General features: G+C 39.4%; 1 protein-coding gene across 1 annotated transcript; it reads left to right on the forward strand.

Moving 5' to 3' along the window:
- Nucleotides 1–1813: 1813 nt before the first annotated feature.
- SLA2 (Src like adaptor 2) lies at nt 1814–23359 on the forward strand. The gene is made up of 8 exons (XM_075278761.1): nt 1814–1886; nt 12412–12532; nt 16657–16756; nt 17423–17509; nt 18509–18612; nt 21402–21551; nt 21725–21854; nt 22847–23359. Exons 2-8 carry the CDS (start codon nt 12457–12459, stop codon nt 22989–22991), a joined length of 792 nt encoding a protein of 263 aa, XP_075134862.1. The 5' UTR covers nt 1814–1886; nt 12412–12456; the 3' UTR covers nt 22992–23359.
- The last annotated feature ends 1555 nt before the right edge of the window (nt 23360–24914 follow it).

Consider the following 24914-nt stretch of genomic DNA (forward strand, 5'->3'; position numbering starts at 1 on the left):
TTTGCAGAAGTGAAAGCTATCTACTCTATGTAACAACTCTCATAATGGAAATGATTTCTGTGAAAGGCTGTTTTGCATAGATCTGAAGAGAAGGCCGATCCTTTTATTACAGTAAATGACAGGTGACAATGTTTGTGTTATGAGGGTGATGTCACGTGAGTGGTCTTATTCCATAGCTCTGATAACACACCATGCCATACATACATTACTACTAATACAGTAAGGCTAGGGTCATATCTGTGTTGGAGACTCTGCAGAGATCACCGAAAATCAGTTTCAGTATAAAATTGGCGAAAACCCGACAGACACCCCGTGGACACCATTATAGTCCAACTACTGTTTTAGCGGACGATCTCTCCGTCGTTCGGTTCCGCTGGTGTGAACCTAACCTTAGCCACAAAATCTGTTGTAATGGACACAAAAACAAAATACAGTCCATCCCTGTATACAATATTAACCCTTTCTAGGCATTTTTCGATTTTCGTTTTTGACTCCCAGCCTTTCAAACTCCATAACTTTTTTAATTTTTCCGTTCACAAGCCATATGAGAGCTTAATGTTTGCGGGACAAGTTGTTCTTCATACTGGTACCATTTATTATTCCGTAGCTGCTAAAAATCCCGTTTTAAGCTAAACGCACGTCGTAATAGCCTTAAGAAAGGCTATTCTTCCCCTACCTTTAGATGTCTTCTCCATACCAGCGTTCCTTAGATATCCCAGTTTTTAGCCATATGCTAATTAGTTTTCTCGCGGCATTGGGGGCGTCCCCTGTGCTGTGAGAAAACTATCTAGGATGATCTAAGGAACGGCGATGCGGAGAAGACATTTTAAAGGTAGGGGAAGAATAGATTTTCTTAAGGCTATTCCTACGAAGGTTCAGCTAAAAACGGGATTCTATCATTAGACATTTAATAGACACCTAGAGGTTGTATGATGCAATTGCTAGTGCATTGCAATATATCGGCACTTCTACGACAGGCTGCCTACGGTTGTTTGTAGTTGCTCCGAAGTGGTAAGTGAAAACGCCCTTTGTTGCTCCCAAGACCTCCTTTGCATTTTGAAAAAAAGGCGATATCTCAGCCAAAGGGGCTCCGATTCACAAGGGGCAAACACAAGATGACCCCAATCTACCCATCTGCAGGTCTGGATTGGTTTGTTGGGTTCTGGTGACACTCTTTAAAGTAAAATATTGTAAAATCTACATTAACAGTATTTTACATTTTACTGTTTTTGTTGCATTTCTTACCCAAATGATCGCAGGAACATAGTCATGGCCAAAGTCGCTTTCTAGCCCTAGCCGCAAGATGGAATGGCATGAACCAGATGCAGGGAGGCAGGATAGAGTTAGGCTATCATTAGGCTATAGTTGGGCTATGTGAAGTCATTTGGAGGTTTTATCCTGATTTAGTAGAAGTCACAATTAAAGGGGACATGAACTTTTTCCATATAGCGGACAAATGGGTGGTCACAGTCCTTCTCTATGTAGAGGTCTGGGGGTGACTGACGTGAGATACATTAAGAAATATGTTTTCAATATCTTTTATGCGTTAAAGAGACTAGAAAACAATCTATACTTTCCATGACCTATACGTCTAGTGATATTTCTTCATACGATCCATGACACAAGTACCGTAGTTTCAGACACTCCTACAATCTCTACACTCAGGTCTCCCCTAATAGCTCTGGGAGTGATATCAACGTAGTGGCAAACCTGTAGGAACGCAGCAGGTTATGTCACCAGAAGAGACATCCCACATGAGACACTGCTGTGACATGAGATACCGTTCATTGTGAACCAGACTGTCACACTGGAAACTTCCTCCCTCAGTAACTCTCAGTGTGGTGAAGCCAGAGCTCGCTGTCAGCAGAGGACACCATGCTAGCAAAGTAAGTGTAACGTGTACTAGCCATGTAGCGGAGCCAAATCTGTTCTATCAATGTTTTATTACCTTATCACAATGGATAAATAATACAGCTACAGAATAACAGGACAAGTTTAGCTCTGCCATACCGCTGCAGATTTTATCGTTTTATTACACTGTTTGTAGGGGTTTGTCTATAAATCATGGGCACGGATACCAACTTGTTCGGTTGTAGATAAATGGATAACAAAGTCTATAGTACAAGTAACATTGTCATCATAATAGACCAATATTGATCAGGTAACACTTCAAAGGTGCAAAAAAAGGAAAACCTATAATCAAGAAGATGGATTCCCACCCAGGTTTGTTTGTTTTTTTTTTGAGAGGGGGAGGGGATCAGCTATTACATTCAATTTTATAAACAATAAGCAATAGGACCTGAGAAATGCTAGAAAACGTTGCGTGCTACAAATGTAACAAATTGCAGTTTTTGATGTACTTGTTCAATAGAAGAGAATAAATAAAGGAAGGACTTTAGGCTAAGACCTCACATAGCGGGCCACAGCAAAAAAAAAAAAAGCGTTGCGGGAAAAACCACAGCGGCAAGACATTGCGTTTTACCCGCAGTGATTTTCACAGAAAGTTCGTAGAGGTTTCCTCTGTGGATTCTCTGCTTCCATTATATCTATAGGGAAACCGCTGATGATTCCATAGGTGTAACTGACATGCTGTGATTTTTGGAAGTGGATCCACTTTCGGCTTTGGCTCTAAGGGGTTGTTCACACTACCTACTGCCTAGGAGTTTCTGTCCTAAACCCCGGGAAAACTGAACAGGGAACGGCTTGCCAGCGGTCAGCTTTAAAACTCATTCATTTAAACGTATGCGGCCTCTCCGCCTGGAAACTGTTTGTGTCCGTGCAAAAAAAAACCAATGTCAGACATGCAGGACTTTGTGTCTGTGCAGTAAAAAAAAAATATATGTATGTTTTATGCCTTAGGTCTTATTCAGACATCAAGTGTTTTGGACAGTGATTTGTATCAGTGATTGTGAACCAAAACCAGGAATGGATCGAAAACTGAGAACAGGCGCAAATCTTATACCTTATCCCTATGTAGTCTCCTCTCCTGGTTTTGACTTATGATTATTGATGCAAATCAATGACCAAAACACTGATGTGTGAATAAGTCCTTAGGCTGGAAACATATCTGTAGGTTTTGCAGCAGTTTTAGTTATAGTAGTTTGAGCCAAATACCGGTGTTGATCCAAAAGAGAGTAGTATCAGATAGCGGGATAAAAAAAGTCCATCAAGATCAATTGTTCGATATATATACAGTATAAATCTGATTTGATCCCAAAAACAGCAATAAATAATTTTATAAAAGTCCTTCCTGACCCCAGCTGGTAATCGGATCGCTCCTCGGATAGACAGTATACATTAATCCCATAGCCCTGCATATTGTGGCTTACAATGAAGATGTTTAACCCTTTATTAAAGCTCGCCATACTTTTTGCCATTACCAAATCCTGCCAGTTCATGCTCCAATATATAGTATGAACTCTCCTTTAACCATAAGTAGTGCCCCCAAGATTTTTGTTCAGTCTTGGTACAGATAATTTATTGCATTGGGTGTTATACATAGATATAATATCCCCTTCAGTATACATGTAGTTTTGGGATCCCGTCTTCATACATGAGATCTCCCATATAATATATTCATTTGGCTTTCCATTTCTCAATTCCTTTCCTAATTCAGGACAATATTATGTCGGCTTTAGATGCAGCAGACTGGCATTACATACTATAATTTGGTTTATTGTCAACAATTGATCCTAAATCCTTCTCGTAGACTCAGCCATTAGTGATCCATGTAGGGTAACCTGTGGATTTGATGACCTAAACTATAGCTCTTCTATCATCTTGCTGTCTATTTGGCCGGTTTATCCAGGTCACCCCGTAGAGATGGGACATCTACAACACCAGAGATCTATGTGTCATCTGAAATACAGAGAAAGTTCCTTGTCTGCACCATTTATAAACAGTAATGGTCCCAGTACAGACCCTTTGGTTACTCCAATTTAACATTAGTAATATTAATATCATTTTGGATCGATTTTTGTACTTGGTTAAAGAAAACCGCACCCATGGATGGGACATGACAACTGAATATTCTAGATTATCGGACATTCATAGGACTCTTACATGATCCACGGTGTTAAGGGTTGAGACTCTAACATAAATGTTATCTCCAAATCTGCAACTTTTGTTCATAAAGAGAAGTTTGTCACTTGTTATCTCTGCTCAGTCTTCTGTTTCTTGCTTGTCTTGTGAAATTCTACATTATATTGCAATGGTGGTGGATTATCAGACTTTGGCCAATTTCAGATAAGCACAGTAAGAGGTGCGTTTTTGCACTTGCTCCACTACTTCAGTGTTCACTTGGTTGACAAATTTTCCTCCAAACCCCTTTCCCAATTGGACAGGCGCAGCCAGACAACTCTGCATATTATCTTCCATGAGAACACAGGATCGGGCATGTTGAAATCCAACAGGCCCAACCTTTGTTTTCCCTGATATCTGTCTATAAAATAATGTGAGATTGTCCTCCAATCCTGCCAAAATCGAGGGGTTTAGTGGACATCCATCTCATAGGTGTTGGCGCCTTTAATCGCTGTTAGTCCTTACACAGTTATCAGAATCTATAGGAATACATTGGCTCTATTATAACGTTACAGATTACACTAGTAGTAATGCAGTAGTAGCAATAGTAGTACAGTAGTTGATTTATACCCCTTAGTATATATTATCTACCTAACGTTCCTTTAGAGTGTTGTACGCTGTACATTTTATGCTGCTGTCTTAGGTCTTGTGTAGGATCAGTCTCTGTGCACCAACATCTGCCTTATGGCACGTGTGCAAATGCCTAAAAGTGTGTCTTTCTAACAAGTTGTTGTTGTCAGAGTTGGGTAGAATATCTGTATGTAAAATGGATAGTGGGGTCAGATAAATCATTTTAGTGGGTACAGTAATGTACTGGCACTGCCTGTAGCATAGATACTTCTATAGTTTAGTTTACCAGGGACTTGAGTTAAATGAAATCTTAGCTCAGATATTATGTTTAAGGAAAATGTTAAGTAATCTTGGAATCTGAACCAAAAATGGGTGTCAAAATTATGGGTTCATTGGATATTTAGGGTTATCACTGGAGTCCCTAGTATAGGGGTGCACTAACCTAGATACAGTATATTACTGTATGGCACATACATGTATCATTAAAGAAATTATTTCCAATTTTCTAGATATCAAATGTCTTTACTTTATGCAAGAAGAAACAATGTGTCCGAAATAAGAAAACTGGAAATTTTAGTCTTATAGATAGATAATAAATAAATAGATATTATATAGAAAGCTAGAGATATTACATAGATAGATTATGTAGTGACATGTAAATACATATAAAATAAGTCTCCTTTCACATTAGCGATCACTTCTGTTGTTCTGTTCACTTATAGAAGTAGAACAAGAGATGTAGAATGAGAGATGCCAATGGAGCTCAAAAGATGTCATTGTCCATATTGGGGTCTGTTCGGCTACTGTTGCCTCTATTGTCATTTTATGTAATTTTTAATAGGTTCTGCAATGAATGTTCCTAACCAAATGCGGTTGTGAACATAGCCTTACAGAATAGAAAAAAAAAAGTAAAAATAGCAGCAATTTGATATAGTCTAAAAACGTTATCTATGTGGACCCTATAAGCACTTCTACGATTTTCCAGTGATCCTTTAGTAGTAAATACGTACGGATTAAGTGACAGAGCGTTTAGTCTTCTAGATTACTATTGTATAGTATGTTCAGGTTCTAGAAATGCTATATATATATGGGGGAAACATTCAAAGAGTTCAGTCTGCCTTCCTGGGACTTGGGTGCTAATTATTATGGAGAATTATATTCCCCTATTATTTAGGCCATATGTATATACAACCTTTGATCCATTATACAATAAATAGATAATCCCAGGTATGACCAAATGATGCAAAAAGCATTGACTTCCATAGGAAACCCAGACAACACAACAGCATAGAAAGTATATGGAGAGGCCCTGACTCCCTCAATGCCATCATACTGTATATAGTTTTATACAATACACATACAGATGAAGCAGAGACGAGGCTGTACAGTAGTTTTGCATTGGCGATCATTGTGTGCTGTCTGTGGTTTTACAAAGAAAGACCTAGAAGGGCAGTAAAGAGGGAAACATGAAGATTTCAGCTCTTCTGTGTAATAAATACAGAAATACCGGTAGTTAGAGATGTTTCTATTCTGCCTTCTGCTTAGCAGTAAAACATGAGACGTAGAATCTTATTAATGGGAAATGACATGAAACTTATCAGGACACAGACACATGGCCCAGATCTACCATCTATCCAGGCAACATTTCTGCAATATTTCTTTCTATCTGAAAGCTTTAGTGCTGAGCGTGTAATGTCATTGGGTGACAGCAAACGCAGATTTATGGAGCATTTGACATATTTTCTACACCTAAAATCCACCAATTAAAATCCGGAATATTTAGTATTTCTTTATTTGGTGCCATATCGGCATTAGTAGGCTCGGAACAGTTTTTTACAATAGAAAACACACACATATATATATATATATATATATATATATATATATATATATATATATATATATATAGTGCCCTGTTATCTCCTCCTGTAAAGTCGTCCATTAATATCAAGCATTGAAATGTTTGTCCGTTATGAAAAGTATATAATGTATGGTAAGTATTTCTTGCCATATCTGGTAATATCTGGTAAAATATCTATGTATCTAACAAAGAAAAGAACAGCATTGGCTAACAAGAAATGCGTATCAGACGTATAGACAATAGCAAGTCAACCATAGAATAAATCAAAAACTCCCAATGAAAAAACAAAGCTGCTTCTGTCTATCTATCATCTATCTATCTATCTATCTATCTATCTATCTATCTATCTATCTATCTGTCTCCTATCTATCTATCTATCTATCTATCTATTGGTCATACACATACTTATTTCACATCACGCCATGTGAAGTAGTGACACTTACGTTTTAATTCTCTTCCATATTCTCCTGACTATATCATCATTCATATGACTTTGATATTACATAAATCATATTACTATCATGATATTTCCCTCCTGCAATGTAGAACAATTGTCCCCTGTAATGCAGGTTGAGAGCAGATACTGCACACGGCCTAATAGTTTGTGGTTTTCCTGATAGTGGTGGCCATGTAAGCTTCAAAGATAAATCTACAAAGTGCGGGGGCAGCTACAGACCCCGGAGGCCAGGCCATATTTTCTACCTCCGCAGAATCTTTTCTGTTAACATCCAAACTTTGTAAACTGAATTTTCACTTTTATGGAGTTTCACTAATTCATTTTGTAAAGAGCTCAACACCTAACAGTATAACATTAAATATGGCTGCATGGAAGTCATTACGAGCATAGACATAATAGTCTGGAAATGTTCATTGGTGTCTATGGGAGAGTTTTCTAGACCTAATCTGTGACCTGTGCAAATGTCATTGTGCAGTGGGGGAGTAGATACACTGTGACCTTCACCTGTGTACTCTGTGTTATCCATCTCTTATCTATCTATCTATCTATCTATCTATCTATCTATCTATCGTATCTATCTATGATACCATTGTGATCCTAACAGTGCTGATAATGAAGTGACTGCTGCAAAGAAATCTCTACAGAACAAGAAGTCTCAGCAGATCAGTACACTTAGTGGCCTTAACATTTTTAATTAATATAGATAATGACATGGAATATTGTAAAAATAGCACAAAAAATTCTTTAAAAGATATTTTAAACACAAAAAATAGTTTTACACAAAAGGTCATTTTCACTTTTGCTCTACGACGTCTCTGCTCTGGCTGTAGTTATCTATTGGATTCTCCTAAGCATGTTTGTAGGGTCACTACTATATACTCTGTTTTGGTTTGGAAGAGACAAAACTGGATATATGCAATTTAATGTAGACCAGATGGCCCAGCCACAAGATCGGAAGCGTCTTCTTCATTGCTTCTTGGTGTCACTTTTTTGTCTTCAGCGTTCACTCTTGATGAAAATGTGATTTTTAAGGAAATTAAGGAAATATATTATCTGTGTAACTTAGAAGGTATCCAGGGCTTCATGGTCTGTCTACTGTGCTAATGGTATCAGGGAGGCTCCACATATACACAACATGTTGACATGTCTGCTAGCCATGCATTGACAATTAGAAGGATCTCAGTATGACTATTACTTCTCCTTGCAGCTCGTCTTCCCTGAAAGCCTTCACCGTGAAACCCTTCTTAGTCAGCATCAATCTGCAGAAGATCTTCTGTTATTGTCTGCTAGGAACCCCCTTGACTTCCTAGAGTCGTAATAATGGTAGTATTCAGATTACAATATTGCAAATTGTCAGTATAACCAATAAGACTCACATAGCAATGTAAAAAAAGGCCTCTTGAATTCCATATCCCATATCCCATATGTCCCATATTTGACAATGAAGTTCACTATTCTGCTGCTAAAATATGGACTATTCTGATAAGATTCTATAAATGTATTAGAGAAGTATTCTGGCAAAGGAGATCATGAAAGCTGTGGTCCCTTGGTTTGAGACAGTCTATGATAGTTAACAAAGCAGCCATGCCTTACATCCATTTAGAATCTATATCACAATACACACGTCCTTACTGTGGCCTACAGTCATAGGGATGATACAATCACGAGACACAAGTTCGCTATGGACATGACGGTACTGTGGCCAAATAACACGGGGTGGAAGAATCCTGTCAATGAGCACAAAGGCAGAAATTGGAAAAGTCCATTCAATCATCTTTCAGTGAAAGATGGCAAAAAACTGGATTTTTAGGTTAGGGCAGGGCCGCTTTAACCATAGCTGAGCCAGATGTCAGCAGGACCACCTTGGTACCAGCACAACTTTTGTCAGTGTTCTCAGGGTGCACATAAAGATGGAAACGGTCAGGGTCAGGGGTATAGTTATGCAATGACAGTATCATGCCACCTGCAACATGTAGGTAAAAGCATGAGGTACTGGAAGCATGGTGCAAGCGTTGTAATGATGTCACTCCATTGTGTCCCCTTTGCAGGGTTTGCTATTGTTACTATCAATCCCAGCCCTGGACAGCAATAATTTGGGGTTATTTGGATCACTAACCCAATGATCCATAAGAAACTGTTGGTGCTTTAGTATCCTAAGTCTAGACAGGTTTCCTTTCAGCTGAAGTGACTGTGTATTTAGAGTATTGTACAGCGCTGCGGAATACGTTGGCGCTATATAAATAAAATGTATTATTTATTATTATTATTATTATTATTATTATTATTCATGGCCTTATTTATTACCTGCGTTCTGTCTCTACCCATACAGATTTAGCTACCATTCATAGGTTTGTGCCTTAGTCAGGACCATAGATCCCTATCATGCTGCTAGTTCAGGCCATTAGACCCTTGTCGACTCAAGGATAACACAATAAGTTTGGTATGATCATTACCATGCTGAGTCTGAGCCAAAGAATAACGTTCACATGCAATTTGTATTGTACAGAGTATACCATAAAACCTAGCAAACAGTCGCAGAATTGTATTTTTCCCACTCCACCCCACAAATAAATGTTCAACTGTTTACAAATAGGTTATGTAGACTATTGAATGGTTGTCTTAAAAAAATACAACTCATCTCACAAAACCACAACCCTTTATATTGCTATGTTAGTTAAAACCATAAAAGCCATGTGTCTTGGAAAAAAGGAAGAAAAAAAAAATTAAAATAAAAATGAGCTGTGTCCTTCGGGGATTAAAGCAAATTCCCAGTCTCGAGCACCATTCTATACTTAAATTCTGTCGACTTGAGTCCACCACAAGATGGATCGTCGAAGCCGAAATGATTCTCCACCAATCCGATCCTGCACAGCTACCACTCCGACATTTTTGGTTTTCTCTACCTCTATAACTACACGACAGAGGATTCTTTGTACATTTTATTCTTTCCCGCTACTGAGTCTAGAAATTGTTCTTATGATCTTATATCTTGTAGATATTATAAAACCCTTAAGAGTGTTTGTAAGGAAGATAAAAAACACAGCACTGGGTCCACCAATGGGTTAGGCCTAAGGCACATGACTATATATTTTGGCCTATGTACTATTCATCTTTGTTAACAGATAGCACACAAACCCATACATACAACCATGTTGGTCTAGGATGTGTGTGTGGGCTGTCAGACCAGGCTTCAAAAACTCATAGACTTTTACTGTCCACTTTGTGGTCCAGGCTCTTTCATTGCAGTGCATAAGTCGGTGGATGCCATCCATGTGCTGTCCGTTTAATTTTTCAAGGACCTATACATTTATATGGTTGCGTGCATTTGGCCTTAGGGTGTACATGATTAAAATATAAAAAAAAAAAAAGTTTTTACAAACTACAAAAATTTTTTTACTTTCTAATTGTTGCATCATTCTATGCCCCTCTCCTAGACAAAGAAAGTCATATATATATATATATATATATATATATATATATGCGCTAAGTATATATTTTCAGAAAAATACCGCTAACACCTATCGACCTTAGCAGCAGCAGATAACAGTCTGTCCCCTCGAAACAACCATTAAGTTATTTTTCCTATGGTTTTCAACCTCAACCACTGGTGGGAGGCGATGTCTATATATAACTAGGTTCTAAGAACCTTCTGGGTAACAACACTAAATCATCTTACTACACTTCTACTATATATGCGTCATGTATAATCCTGCTGTATACAGTCGTAGGACTATATTTGATATTTTATTGTGGTTTATAGAGATTATATATTCTTTTTTTTTTTCAGTAACACTTCTAGAAAATACTGTATCTTTAAGATACCTCCCCAATCTGATGATCGATGTAGGAAATACATTCCCTTTAAATAGAGCACTTTTCCAGTTTGTCAGCCATTTCTATGAGCTTTTTCGTGTCTATTACACTTTATTATAAGCGGTTATCCCATCACCCACATTATTATTATGGGTAATGTGGAACGTGCACATTATACACCATGAATAATTTTCCGCTGTACATGACAGATAGACCTCCGTGTATTGCCAATGTACTGTGGATGTGATGAATTTGCTCTTTCACTTCTGTTATCAGGCTGGAAATCTTACAGCGGTTTCCAAAGCATTCGTCATCTTTGATCGGTAACAGAAATGATGTGAACTTTTGGGAGTCAGGTGCAAGTACGTGCTACTATACCAAATGTAATAAAATCTGGTTATTGAGCGTGACCCACTCACTACTGTACATTGTACATCTATCTGTTGTATACAGCGCTATCATATTGTAGGATTTTATTGGGTTTTTATAGGACTGCAGGGTAATCTGATAACAGGGTGGATAAAAAGTGACAAACTCACCTCTGTTACATGTATATATGAAAAAGGTCACCAATAGCACATATGTGCCTGTCCTCTGTAGATGGGGCGCAACTATAGGGGGTGCAGAGGTCGCAATGCCACAAATAATTGCTTTACCGTTTCCAAATACATTATGTAGAACATCTAATGGTGGTCTTAAAATACACAATTCATCTCACAAAGCCACAACCCTTTATATTAGTATGTTAGATAAAAGCAAAAAAAGTTATGTCTCTTGGAAGAAGAGGAAGAAAAAAAACTAAAATCAAATAAAGTCTCCCTTAGGGGTTAATGCAAATGTCCAATCTCATACACCGTTCCTTCTTTGCATTCTGTCCACCTGAATCCACCACTAGATGGATGGTAGACGCTTACAGGTATTCATAGTGACCTCGTTGATCCTTGTTTTCTCTACCTCTGGCCGAGCTTGTCATCAAATACAAGGAATGTGAAATTTCACCACTTGTACTGGTGAACAGGGTCTGCTGTGTTTCCAGAATTGATGCTGTATTTGTCCATAGACTGTATCTATTGTACCACATACCCATTTTATGCTAAAGCCCAACGTTGCAGAACAAAACCTGTAACAAAAAAAGCTGCGTTTCTGCAATGTGGAGCCTCAGTCTAAGTCAAAGGTAGGGAACCTTCGGCTCTCCAGCTGCTATGAAACTACAACTCCCAACATGCTCCATTCACTTCCATGGGAGTTCCAAGAACAGCAGAGCAAGTATGCATGCTGGGAGTTGTAGTTTTGCAACACCAGACACAGGCCATGGACAGATGTGTCCCTGTTTCTAGAAAAGTCCTGGATAACCCCTCTAAACCTTCTAGCAGGTCCATTCTGAAAGATCAGGGTATTATCTTAAAGACTATGCACACATCTACAGCCATTATTATTGATTTACTTGTATTATGGTGTAATAAGTTTTTCAATAGATATTAATTTAAAAAATTGCTTTATTTGTCTTCTGGAGCTGCTTTGTTGTACACTACTCATGGGCCGTCAGCGCGCTCTTCAGCCCCTCTCTGACCGCGTCTATACCGTCCGATAAGCTGGCAAATAATTGTAACTTAACTTTTATTTCTTGCAGATTTTTGCTACTGAAGAAATTTCACTACTAAAAACAACACAAGGAATGGGAAGCTTGCCCAGCAAAAGGGGATATTCTACCATAGGGGCCACCATGTCTACTGCTCAGATAAACCCTGTCGGTAAGAACTGAACTTCAGTGACACAACTGTACATCTCACTCCAATTTCTTAAAGTCAACCTGAGCTTCGAATTTGATGGTCACCATTATAGGGGGCAGTGTCTTATTAAAAATGTTCCATTATTCTTTCTTATTCTTATTCTTATGGTAGAGTTGGAAGGGACCTCAAGGGCCATCGGGTCCAACCCCCTGCGAGTGCAGGTTTTCCTAAATCATCCCAGCTATATGTTTATCCAGATTCCGCTTGAAGATTTCCATTGATGGAGCGCCCACCACCTCCCGTGGCAGCCTATTCCACTCTCTCACTACCCTCACTGTCAGAAAGTTTTTCCTAATGTCTAATCTGTATCTCTTTCCCTTTAGTTTCATCCCATTGCTTCTTGTACTTCCTTGTGCTAATGAGAATAGGGTAGATCCCTCTGCACTGTGACTACCTTTCAGATATTTGTAGACTGCTATTAAAACTCCCCTCAGCCTTCTCGTCTGCAAACTAAACAATCCCAGTTCTTTTAGCCGCTCCTCATAGGACATGGTTTGCAGACCTTCCACCATTTTGGTTGCTCTTCTGTGGACTTGCTCCAATATATCGATGTCTTTCTTGAATTGAGGCGCCCAGAACTGTACACAGTATTCCAGGTGTGGTCTGACCAGGGACGAGTACAGCGGAATAATGACCTCTCTTGATCTAGATTCAATGCTTGTCTTAATACATCCCAGAATTTTATTCGCCTTTTTTGCAGCAGCACCGCACTGTTGGCTCATGTTGAATTTGTGATCTACTATTATGCCCAAGTCCTTTTCCCCTATGCTATCACTTAGTTCTATTCCTCCCATACTATATATGTTTTTTACATTTCTGTTACCCAGATGTAGAACTTTGCAATTGTCCCTGTTAAATACCATTTTGTTGGCCTCAGCCCATTGTTCCAGTGTGTCTAAGTCCTTTTGAATACACTCTCTCTCCTCTCTAGTGTTGGCTATTCCTCCTATCTTCGTATCATCTGCAAATTTTATGAGTTCCCCAATAATTCCATCGTCCAGATCATTTATAAAGATATTAAAAAGTACTGGGCCCAGAACAGAGCCCTGCGGCACCCCGCTTTTGACTTTCTTCCAGTTCGATGTGTAGCCATTTAGTATTACTCGTTGTGCCCGATCATTAAGCCAGTTGTGAATCCACCTAACTGATTTTTTGTCAAAGCCATACTTAATCATTTTTTCAATAAGAAGGTTATGTGATACTTTATCAAATGCCTTACTGAAGTCAAGATATACTATGTCCACGGCATTCCCTTGGTCCAACCATTCAGTGATTTTGTTGTAGAAGGAAATCAGGTTAGTCTGACAAGATTTATTGGTCATAAAGCCGTGCTGGCTCTGGTTAATTAATGCCTTCCCATCCAGGTACCGAAGTAAATGTTCCTTGACAATTTGCTCAAAGATTTTTCCTGCTATCGAGGTCAGACTTACCGGCCTGTAATTTCCTGGATCGTCCCTTTTCCCCTTTTTGTAGATGGGGACAACATTTGCCCTTTTCCAATCTAAAGGGACCACTCCTGTTTCCCATGACTTACCGAAGTCATAGGGTACATACACAATACATAACATATATTATTAATATCCTCCCTGAGTCATGGCCTTAAAGTGCTACGTTGGGGATATATAGAAATTAGAGCAATTCTTGCACTATGCTGCTCGATCTGCATTGATGCCATCCCAGGGGACCCCTTTAATCCGCACAACGCTCAGTATTGCCTATGCGTCCCCATTATTTCTACTGCAGTGAACAGAAAATAGTTCTTTATCATGTCTACCAGCTCCAATTGTAAGTGTGAAATGTATCCATGTGTAAAGTATATACATGTAAGAATTTTCTCCAGCATTGTGTCGGAGTGTTAGCCATTACTGAATGTTTGCTACTTCCCACTTCTAAGTGCCCTACTTCTGTGTGCCAAGCGCCTTCCTCCTCTGTGCTCAGCACCAATATTCATATTTTCCATCGCTCATAGTGAAAGACAGCAGTGATATGCAAATACTGAAGAACAAGGCAGCATTTGTAGAGTCCCCCTCATGTGAATACAGTGAAGCTTTCATGATAACATCAGCAAAGACAATCTTACCATTTGCATTAATCTGCATATGTCCAAGCTGCCATTCCTAGTATATATGGTACCAGAAGCTTTGTAGTCTGTAACCATGCTAATTTACATAGGGGCTGTAGACACAAAACTATACGTTACTGCTTCACTTCTCATTTTTGATGGATGAAGCAATTGAATAAAGAGAATTTCTCCCACCTCTACCCACTCAACCTTTTTCATCCTTTAATAGGATTCTCCCAGCTGATTCTAGCACAGTTGGAATTTTTTTTCCTAGCCCCCACCATTCCCAAGAAATCAGTTTGGTGTCGGAGAAGCTAACTAGATGCTCTACTGGCAAGTGGGTGAAGTGAGGGAGGAGAAAACAGGGAGGGCGTGACTGAGAGCTCTTACACTGTCTTCTTCTGATTGGAGATCAGAATCCCGCCCCCTTGCCTGCTCCTGCCTGGCACCACCCAGGTGATCTTAGAGAGTCTAGATAGCATATCAAGCATCAAAATTAACAGCATTGATTACTCAGGAATGGTGGGGGCTAGAGAAAAAAATCCAGCTGTGCCAGAATCAACGGAGCAATGCCTATTTACAGATGTTAAGAACAGGAATTTAAGGAGGGTAGAAAGGTTCTTTTTAAGATGGTGGATATAACATTTTGCAGTGTAATATGATAGGATTAGTTGTCTTTGCCATTATTAGCTCTAAAATACAGATTACGATTATAGATTATGATTATATGCAGATTATGTAGAGATCTTTTATATGGCCATGTTTATAACTTGTAAGGCTAGAGCTACATGGCAATATAAGATTGCTAGTACAGCACAACTAATGGCAGTGTATATGGTCCCTTTAGGACCCGCAAGGAGCCACAACCACAGCCCAACAATCAGGAGGATTCCAGCCTTGCTAGATTTATACACAACTACATTTACTATTATTAGTTGTGACTGGCAGGGCAACATTGTGCAGAGTGGCATCCCCTAGGCCTCCCGCACACAGGACATACAGTCTGGAAAATATAGATTGTATATTGCCTGCTTTTCCTGGTCAGAACGTGGTCGAGAGAATCCACCCTTATTCTCCAACAGTCATATATCATGTATCATATGATTCCTGTGTGTTCACAGGACCATAAAAGTAATACACACCATAGAAGTAATACACACCATAGAGATAATAAACATCATAGAGGTAATACACACTATAGAAGTAATACACCCCATAGAGGTAATACACACAATAGAGGTAATACACACTATAGAAGTAATACACCCCATAGAGGTAATACACACCATAGAAGTAATACACCCCATACAAGTAATACACGCCATAGAGGTAATACACCCCATAGAGGTAATACACCCCATAGAGGTAATACACACTATAGAAGTAATACACACCATAGAGGCAATACACTTCAATTACTTCATTATATTATACAAGCAATAATAAGGTTGCAGGGCCTAGCACTCAACATTGAAACATTCTTAAATTTCACCATGCATAGTATATTCCTGATACTTTGAGATCTTTCCCCACTTATAAATCCCTATATTGAAATCTGCGCTGTACCTACAGCAGGTGGCCAATGGGCTTCAATAGATTATTACGACACTGTGTGGATTGTATCCAATTCATTAACTATAGACCTCCAACATCCATATCAAACGGAACAGAAACTCAGCACGTGCATTGTAAATTTTCCAGCTGCTTCCACCATCTTTCACTAGCTAAGACCAGAAGGCGATCGATTCATAAGAATACCTAATGGAATATAATGACATTGTGTGAATATACTTATCATGTGACGCCTCCTGTTTGCCTTCTGCACGCCTAATAAAACCTGTCAATAGTTACTTCCACAAACTCTACAATTGGAGAACCGAATTATATTTCAGGAACTGTACATGTGTTTTTCCACTCGCTCTCAAGGTCCTCATCACTTATATGCAGATCTGCTTGCTTAGTGCCATGCAGAATGTGTGAAAGCTTCTGGAGGTTTGTACAAACATGGCTTTCTGTTTTTCAGTAGTGGACAAGTGCGTGTTTGTGGCTTTGTACAATTTCCCTGCCGGTGGTCAAGGTGATTTAAGCATTCGACTCGGAGAGCAGCTCAACATCCTTTCTGAGTAAGTGACCTCAAACTGTTGTTTTTTCCTGCAAGCTGAACATTGTGCAAAAAAATATGTTTTTATGTTGCCATTGTCTAAAATGTTCACCTAACTAAACCTCGTCCATAATACAGAGTCGTGTATAAAGGTTATAGGCATTGAGCCCTTGGGGTCCTGTACTACAAAATTGTAGACAGTCAATGCGCCATCCTATAGTAGATCCAATAAGATACCATATTACAAAGATTCCTAGGGAAGTGTATCTAGAGGAGTTATAAAGTATAATGTCTCTGTATACATTACAGTATATGAAATTGGGGACACACCATTATACTGTGCAGTACTGCCTGATAGACTGCTGACAGTGCCCCATTACAGCAACTTACAACCCCTGAATTGTACAGAGTCATATTCATTCATTTATTGCAACGTAATTATTATAGGGGGCCGCACACATGCTGACCTTACAGCAGAATAGAAATACCTTCAGCAAAATACAAGCCCCATTTACCAGCCTGCATTCTGTGAATGAGCTGCTCACAGAAGCCATATGTATGTACTCTAACAGGCTTGTGTTCTGCTGACAGTTCCTGCATTCAACCAAAACATACCTATGATGTCTATGAACATATTATAAGCTTATATTCACAGGAAAATCGCTGACCAATTGTTAATATTTTTCAGGGATGGAGACTGGTGGAAAGTAAAGTCAGTTTTTACTGGACAAGAATGCTACATGCCTAGAAAATATGTTACCAGGGTGTACAACAGGTAAATGTATATGTGTGATATCAGTACAGTAACAATTGCATAAAGCACTGCTGTCTTGCATCATGGAGGCTGTGGGTTCAAATCCAACTTGAACCTCTACGTGAATTTGTCTGATCTTATGATGTTGGTCTCTTTAGGTCATATAAAATTTGGATGAAATGTGAAAAATATATGTTTATTATGCAAAAATATTATGAATCGGTACTATTGGAAGTTGAAGATATCTCCTCCCTGTATACAGCACAATTACACGTATACCAGATCTTATGGGTGACTTTATCATGGGATAATATCCTAGGACACCATAAAGGGGTTGTCCAGCCAGTTTAGAATGGGTTAAACTAATCTTACTCATCCGTCAACGTTCCCCTTCCAATTTTCCATATTACCTGCCAGTTAATACTATGGTGATGATGTCGTAGCGGTGACTATAGGGGATGAATAAGATCAGTGAGTACATTTTTGTTTTTGTTTTTTTAACCCATTGTAGGCTGTTTTATATTTTTGTCGATGTTTTTTACATCTTTGAGCTTGAAGATTTTACCTGAAATCCTATGTTAAAGATAATACAGTATATTGCAATTCCATAGATTGCACTCCATGACAAATTCAACTTTCCTCTACCTATCATAGAAAAGCAAAAGAAATTGTAGTCTAAGAAAAGTACAAGAAATGAACCTCTCCTGTGTGTTGTTACGAATAGTCCAGAAGTCTGCGACAAAATAAGAGTCATGTACTAAATATAGGGGCAAATCTATTAAAGTAACCAAAGTGCAAAGTGGCACCAGAAAAGTGTATTACATATTCAGAAGACGTGCCGAATATGCCGCAATACAACGCTGTTTCGGCCTGTCTCAAATTTAGGACAGTTTTTATAAAACTGCCCCAATATCTTACATCCCGTTATGTTCCTAGAACTTCCCCAATACATAAAAACATAAAACATGACACATAGAGAAGGAGGAAGTTCCTAATCTCAAGTTCCTGATTTTCTTACAGGTGGTTATACAAAGGTATAAATCGGGAGAAAGCAGAAGAGTTACTTCTAGTGAGCAGCAACCAAAGCGGTTCCTTCTTGATTCGAGAAAGTGAAACCAGAAGAGGTATAGTCTGAATAATACCCAAATATTTCTTCCTCTAGAAAATAAAAATTCATCCACCAGATTGAAGATAAATATAAAGTAGCGATAACATACAATGCCATATATTCATCCTCAACTAAAGACTTCAACATCCAAAGAGAGGTATACATTTAGGTAGAGAGTAGTGATCAGTCTACAGGGGTTTGTTTGTAGTCTGTAACCATGAAGACACATAGCTATGCCTAGGAGCTGTGTATACAATATGGAAGTATACTATTAATCTAGGCCCTTTGTATTGTTAGCTATGGTGGATTTTGGTTGACGGTCCCATATTACACAGAGCTCCAAGATGTTGAGTTTCTTGGTGAAATTCTGGTAGCGGTAACCTTTGCGTGTCATACAGTCCTATGAAAAAGTTTGGGCACCCCTATTAATCTTAATCATTTTTTGTTCTAAATATTTTGGTGTTTGCAACAGCCATTTCAGTTTGATATATCTAATAACTGATGGACACAGTAATATTTCAGGATTGAAATGAGGTTTATTGTACTAACAGAAAATGTGCAATATGCATTAAGCCAAAATTTGATCGGTGCAAAAGTATCGGCACCCTTATCATTTTATTGATTTGAATTCCCCTAACTACTTTTTACTGACTTACTGAAGCACAAAATTGGCTTTGTAACCTCAGTGAGCTTTGAACTTCATAGCCAGATGTATCCAATCATAAGAAAAGGTATTTAAGGTGGCCAATTGCAAGTTGATCTCCTATTTGAATCTCGTCTGAAGAGTGGCATCATGGGCTACTCAAAACAACTCTCAAATGATCTGAAAACAAAGATTGTTCAACATAGTTGTTCAGGGGAAGGATACAAAACGTTGTCTCAGAGATTTAACCTGTCAGTTTCCACTGTGAGGAACATAGTAAGGAAATGGAAGACCACAAGGACAGTTCTTATTAAGCCCAGAAGTGGCAGGCCAAGAAAAATATCAGAAAGGCAGAGAAGAAGAATGGTGAGAACAGTCAAGGACAATCCACAGACCACCTCCAAAGAGCTGCAGCATCATCTTGCTGCAGATGGTGTCACTGTGCATCGGTCAACTATACAGCGCACTTTGCACAAATAGAAGCTGTATGGGAGAGTGATGAGAAAGAAGCCGTTTCTGCACGTACGCCACAAATAGAGTTGCCTGAGGTATGAAAAAGCACATTTGGACAAGGCAGCTTCATTTTGGAAACAAAAATTGAGTTGTTTGGTTATAAAAAAAGGCGTTATGCATGGCGTCCAAAAAGAAGCAGCATTCCAAGAAAAACACATGCTACCCACTGTAAAATTTGGTGGAGGTTCCATCATGCTTTGGGGCTGTGTGGCCAATGCCGGCATCGGGAATCTTGTTAAAGTTGAGTGTCGCATGGATTCCACTCAGTATCAGCAGATTCTTGAGAATAATGTTCAAGAATGAGTGACGAAGTTGAAGTTACACCGGGGATGGATATTTCAGCAAGACAATGATCCAAAACACCGCTCCAAATCCTCAGGCATTCATGCAGAGGAACAATTACAATGTTCTGGAATGGCCATCCCAGTCCCCAGACCTGAATATCATTGAACATCTGTGGGATGATTTGAAGCGGGCTGTCCATGCTCGGCGACCATCTAACTTAACTGAACTTGAATTGTTTGTCCAAAATACCTTTATCCAGGATCCAGGAACTGATTAAAAGCTACAGGAAGCGACTAGAGGCTGTTATCTGTGCAAAAGGAGGATCTACTAAATATTAATGTCACTTTTCTGTTGAGGTGCCCATACTTTTGCACCGGTCAAATTTTGGTTTAATGCATATTGCACATTTTCTGTTAGTACAATAAACCTCATTTCAATCCTGAAATATTACTGTGTCCATCAGTTATTAGATATATCAAACTGAAATGGCTGTTATAAACACCAAAATATTTAGAACTAAAAATGATTAAGATTAATAGGGGTGCCCAAACTTTTTCATAGGACTGTATGTGGGAATAGGATATTGGGGAAACTGTTGTTCTGAATGAAATTGTAAAAAGTCTCTAAACTAAGTCTAAGGAGTCCTGCTTTTCAGAGAGCACTATAGTTGTGCCCTCAGGAAGTCCTCACACCTGTCAAACAGTATGTGGTGTGACTTGTGGAAATGGTGCATTGAAGACATTAGTAACAGGAAACCATATAGGCTGGTGTTCATACGCAGGTGCAGTACGCTGTTTGTTCAGCCCGCCGTCACGTGTAAATGGCTCCTGTAGTGTATTTTGCTGGATATACTAAACGGTAGCAGGTGTAAGTCTGTCTATTGGTATATATGGAGGTATGATGTGGCAGAGTGATGTATATAACGGTATTAGTGTATAGACTCATATAGTGATGTAGTATATTACTGTCATACATTGGTAAGATATAGTGATATGATTATATGGTGATTTAAGGTATTTGTGCAGCATGGTGGCTCAGTGGTTAGCCCTGTAGTCTTGCATTGCTGGAGTCCTGGGTTCAAATCCTGCCAAGGACAACACCTGCAAGGAGTTTGTATGTTCTCCCCGTGTTTGCGTGGATTTCCTCCCACACTCCAAAGACATACTGATAGGGAATTTAAAACATATATATATATATATATATATGGGTTTCATTTTGGTTTATGACGTATTGAGTAGGAGATATTCTTTTGTAATACAAGGACCCTCTCTAAAAATTGATATGCCGAATTTGTGAAAATGCCGACCTACATCCTTGTGCCGACCATAGGACACCTACTTATACAGACTATGTATTCTCTACAGGGTGTTACACTTTATCGGTTCGGAAGTCAAATCAAGCGGCTGCGGATTCTATCAAGCATTATCGTATCAGTCAGCTACAAAATGGCTGGTTTTATATCTCCCCTCGCCTGACCTTTTCCACACTCCAGGATATGGTGGACTACTACTCCGGTAAGGCCAAGTAAAAACGTACAAAAATGTGACGGCTTTCCCCCACGTGCAGCGCCACTCTATATCCATAGGCTGTTTCTGGTATTGCTGCTTAAGTAAATGCAGATCTTTTTCATCAACCTGTTTAAAAACTCATTTATTTATTAATTTTTATTTCTGTGCTCCTCTTTCAGAAATGGCCGATGGAATTTGCTGCATCTTAAAGGAGCCCTGTGTTGTACAATTTTTAGTCCCTCCTGCTGCTCCGTCATCAGAACCCGTCATTGTCAGGAAACCAACACTGAACTGGAGAGATTTGGATAGGTAAACTACTGATACCTTCTAAGAATACCTCATTATGAGTCTGGTATAGTTATGACTAGAGATGAGCGAACACTAAAATGTTCGAGGTTTGAAATCCGATTCGAACAGCCGCACACTGTTCGACTGTTCGAACGGGTTTCAAACCCCATTATAGTCTATGGGGGGGGAGGGGAAATGCTAGTTTCAGGGGTACGCAACATTCGATCAAATTCTACTTACCAAGTCCATGAGTGAGGGTCGGGCTGGATTCTTCTCCCTGTGCAGCGTCCCCGCGTCCTCTTCCAGCCTTGAATTCACTCTGCTAGGCATCGGGCCAAGGCAGAGCCGACTGCGCATGCCCGCGCTACAAGAAAATGGCCGCTTACAGTGTAAGTGGCCATTTTCTTGTAGCGCGGGCATGCGCAGTCGGCTCTGCCCAGGCCCGATGCCTAAGCAGAGTGAATTCAAGGCTGGAAGAGGACGCAGGAACGCTGCACAGGGAGAAGACTTCTAAAGTTAAGAGAAGAACCAGCGTTGATTGGCAATGTATAGCATTCTGCCAATCAACGCTGGTTCTGCATCGAATCTTAACTTCGAAACCGCTAGTAGTATTCGATCGAGTACGAGTATTTCGAATACCGTAGTATTCGATCGAATACCTACTCAATCGAATACTACTCGCTCATCTCTAGTTATGAGTGGTGACCCCATTTCTTCCTTGCCTCCATTCGGCTGGTCACAGTGATCGATGGATGGCTGCTATGTTTCTGTGTTTTTCATGGGTTCAGGGGTCTCTGCTCATGAATTCACTGGTCTCATAAGCTACATATCTGGTATATTCTTTGATCCATCCCCATTCTATGCTACCTTTACATGGGGAAACACAGAGCCCCAGTCGTAGAAGCTCACAATCATGATAAAGGGGCATTTAGAGAGGGCGGAGTGAAGAAATAGTATATTAATTGGTGTTAGCTGTATTCAGTAGTCTTATTCTTTTTCCATTTATCCCACAGTTCTGCCCTCTTTAGTGGCGACAGCAATGAAGAAGATTGCCCGGTGAGCTTGGGTCTCAGGGAGGCGGTCAGTTCTTACATGTTTATGACAGATGACAAGGACTCAATGGCTGCTCTGGAGAGAGAGCATCTGTGGAAGACATAAGCAATGGCTCGCTGCTCTGCTATCTCACCTCACCGATTGGGAAATGAACAATGGACTTCACTCAACCAGTACCCGTTCAGCAAGACATTGCAGGCCAATGCTCTGACTGGTGCTGGATTGGACATGACTATATTTATTGCAGCCGTGCTGCTTTGTTCTTTCTGTGTATTTTTAATGAATGTCGTTTACTGCCTTGGATGAAGAAATATATGAACAGCATCAAACTCAATAGGCAAAACAGGCTTTGGCAAATTCAACAAGTGAACGTAGACGAAGAACCACAATAAGGACTATGGAGGCGATTTGTGAATGTGTGAATTTGTTCTATATACTGGCCCATTTTTATTATTAAAGACCAGTAAACACTAGTGCGTGTTATGTTACTGAAATCTGTACCAAAATGTCTTAAAATTCATTTAAAGTGATGCTGCAATAAAAGCAAACCCCCGCCGCCATGTTATCAGAGCCATGTGATGTAAGGTTCACCATAAAGACCACTTGGAAAGCAGACTCTTGTCAAGACTGCCAGAAGGCTGCACAGAACTTGAAAGGGTTATTAATATTGATGGTCAATTATCTACCTCAGGTAATGTTTATATGTTGGGGCGATGCTGCTCATTTACATAGTTAAAGGGATATAGTCACTCCTTAGGGAGAGACCACCATTTATCCCCTTAACCCTGTCTAGAAGCCTCTCACCTCTGCCAAGTCAGTCTTCTCTGCGCCGGGCTGAAGAGATCCAATCAGATCGAAACAGCTGTTCTCAGCTGAGAGACTGTACTTCCCACACCATTGCATTGCACTGCACAAAACGCCTCTGGGAAGGTCGGGCATGATGTTAAGGGGAGCGCCCTTTATTGGGCTGCATGACTGAGGCACTGTCTTCCTAATTACATCATGGAAGACAGATTTGCATATTCTTGCCATTTGCATAGTGGCAGATTTAGGTACTGCATCACAATCCCATAGACTTCAATGGAGCAGAACTGCGTTGCCTAAAACTGCCGCTAGACTTTGTCCAGCAAGTCAACAGAGCAACTTCCAGCATGTAGAACAGCTGATCTGTGGGGTCCCAGCTTTCAGATCCCGCAAATCTAAAAATAATGGTCGATTCTAAGAATTGGTCATCACTATTAGAAATTGGGTAACTCTTTTAACGCATACATCAAAGCATTGGAACTTTTGTAATATATAAGAAAAATGCTTCTGTCTCAATTTATCGAACTGCTGTCCTCAGTCTATTATTTTATATGTATATTATGAGCCCCATATAGGGCTCACAATGTATATATTTCCCTATCAGTATGTCTTTGGAGTATGGGAGGAAATCCACACAGACACAGGGAGAACATACAAACTCGTTGGAGATGTTTTGTCCTCGGCAGGATTCAAACTCAGGACTCCAGCGCAGTAAAGCTGCAGTGCTAACCACTGAGCCACCATTTTGCCCCTTCCTTGGTCTATTAGGGTGCATTCACACTGAGTAAACGCTAGCTTATTTTGTAGAATAAAATTACACTTGTAAATTTTGCTATCCCATTGACTTCAATGACTTTTTACAGGCGTATTTTTTACAGGCATATTTTTTACAGGCGTATTTTTACACTTGTAAAAAAATATCATTGAAGTCAATGGGATAGCAAAATTTACAAGTGTAATTTTACTCTACAAAATAAGCTAGCGTTTACTCAGTGTGAATGCACCCTAATTCTCCTGAGTCAGTTCTACAAGTTGTTTGAGTGGTAAGAGACGAAGGGAAGGAAAGCAGCCTGGTAAATGGAGAAAGAAGCACTTTTCTTTAATAAGTGTAATAATAGTATTACAGTAATATTCGCCTATGAAAATTGTTTTGTGATTGGAGATACACATTAACATTTTACACAAACGTGTTCTTTAAAGGGAATGTGTTACCAAACTTTTACT

Source organism: Leptodactylus fuscus, chromosome 6 (genome assembly GCF_031893055.1).
Source record: "Leptodactylus fuscus isolate aLepFus1 chromosome 6, aLepFus1.hap2, whole genome shotgun sequence".
NCBI classification, from domain to species: domain Eukaryota; kingdom Metazoa; phylum Chordata; class Amphibia; order Anura; family Leptodactylidae; genus Leptodactylus; species Leptodactylus fuscus.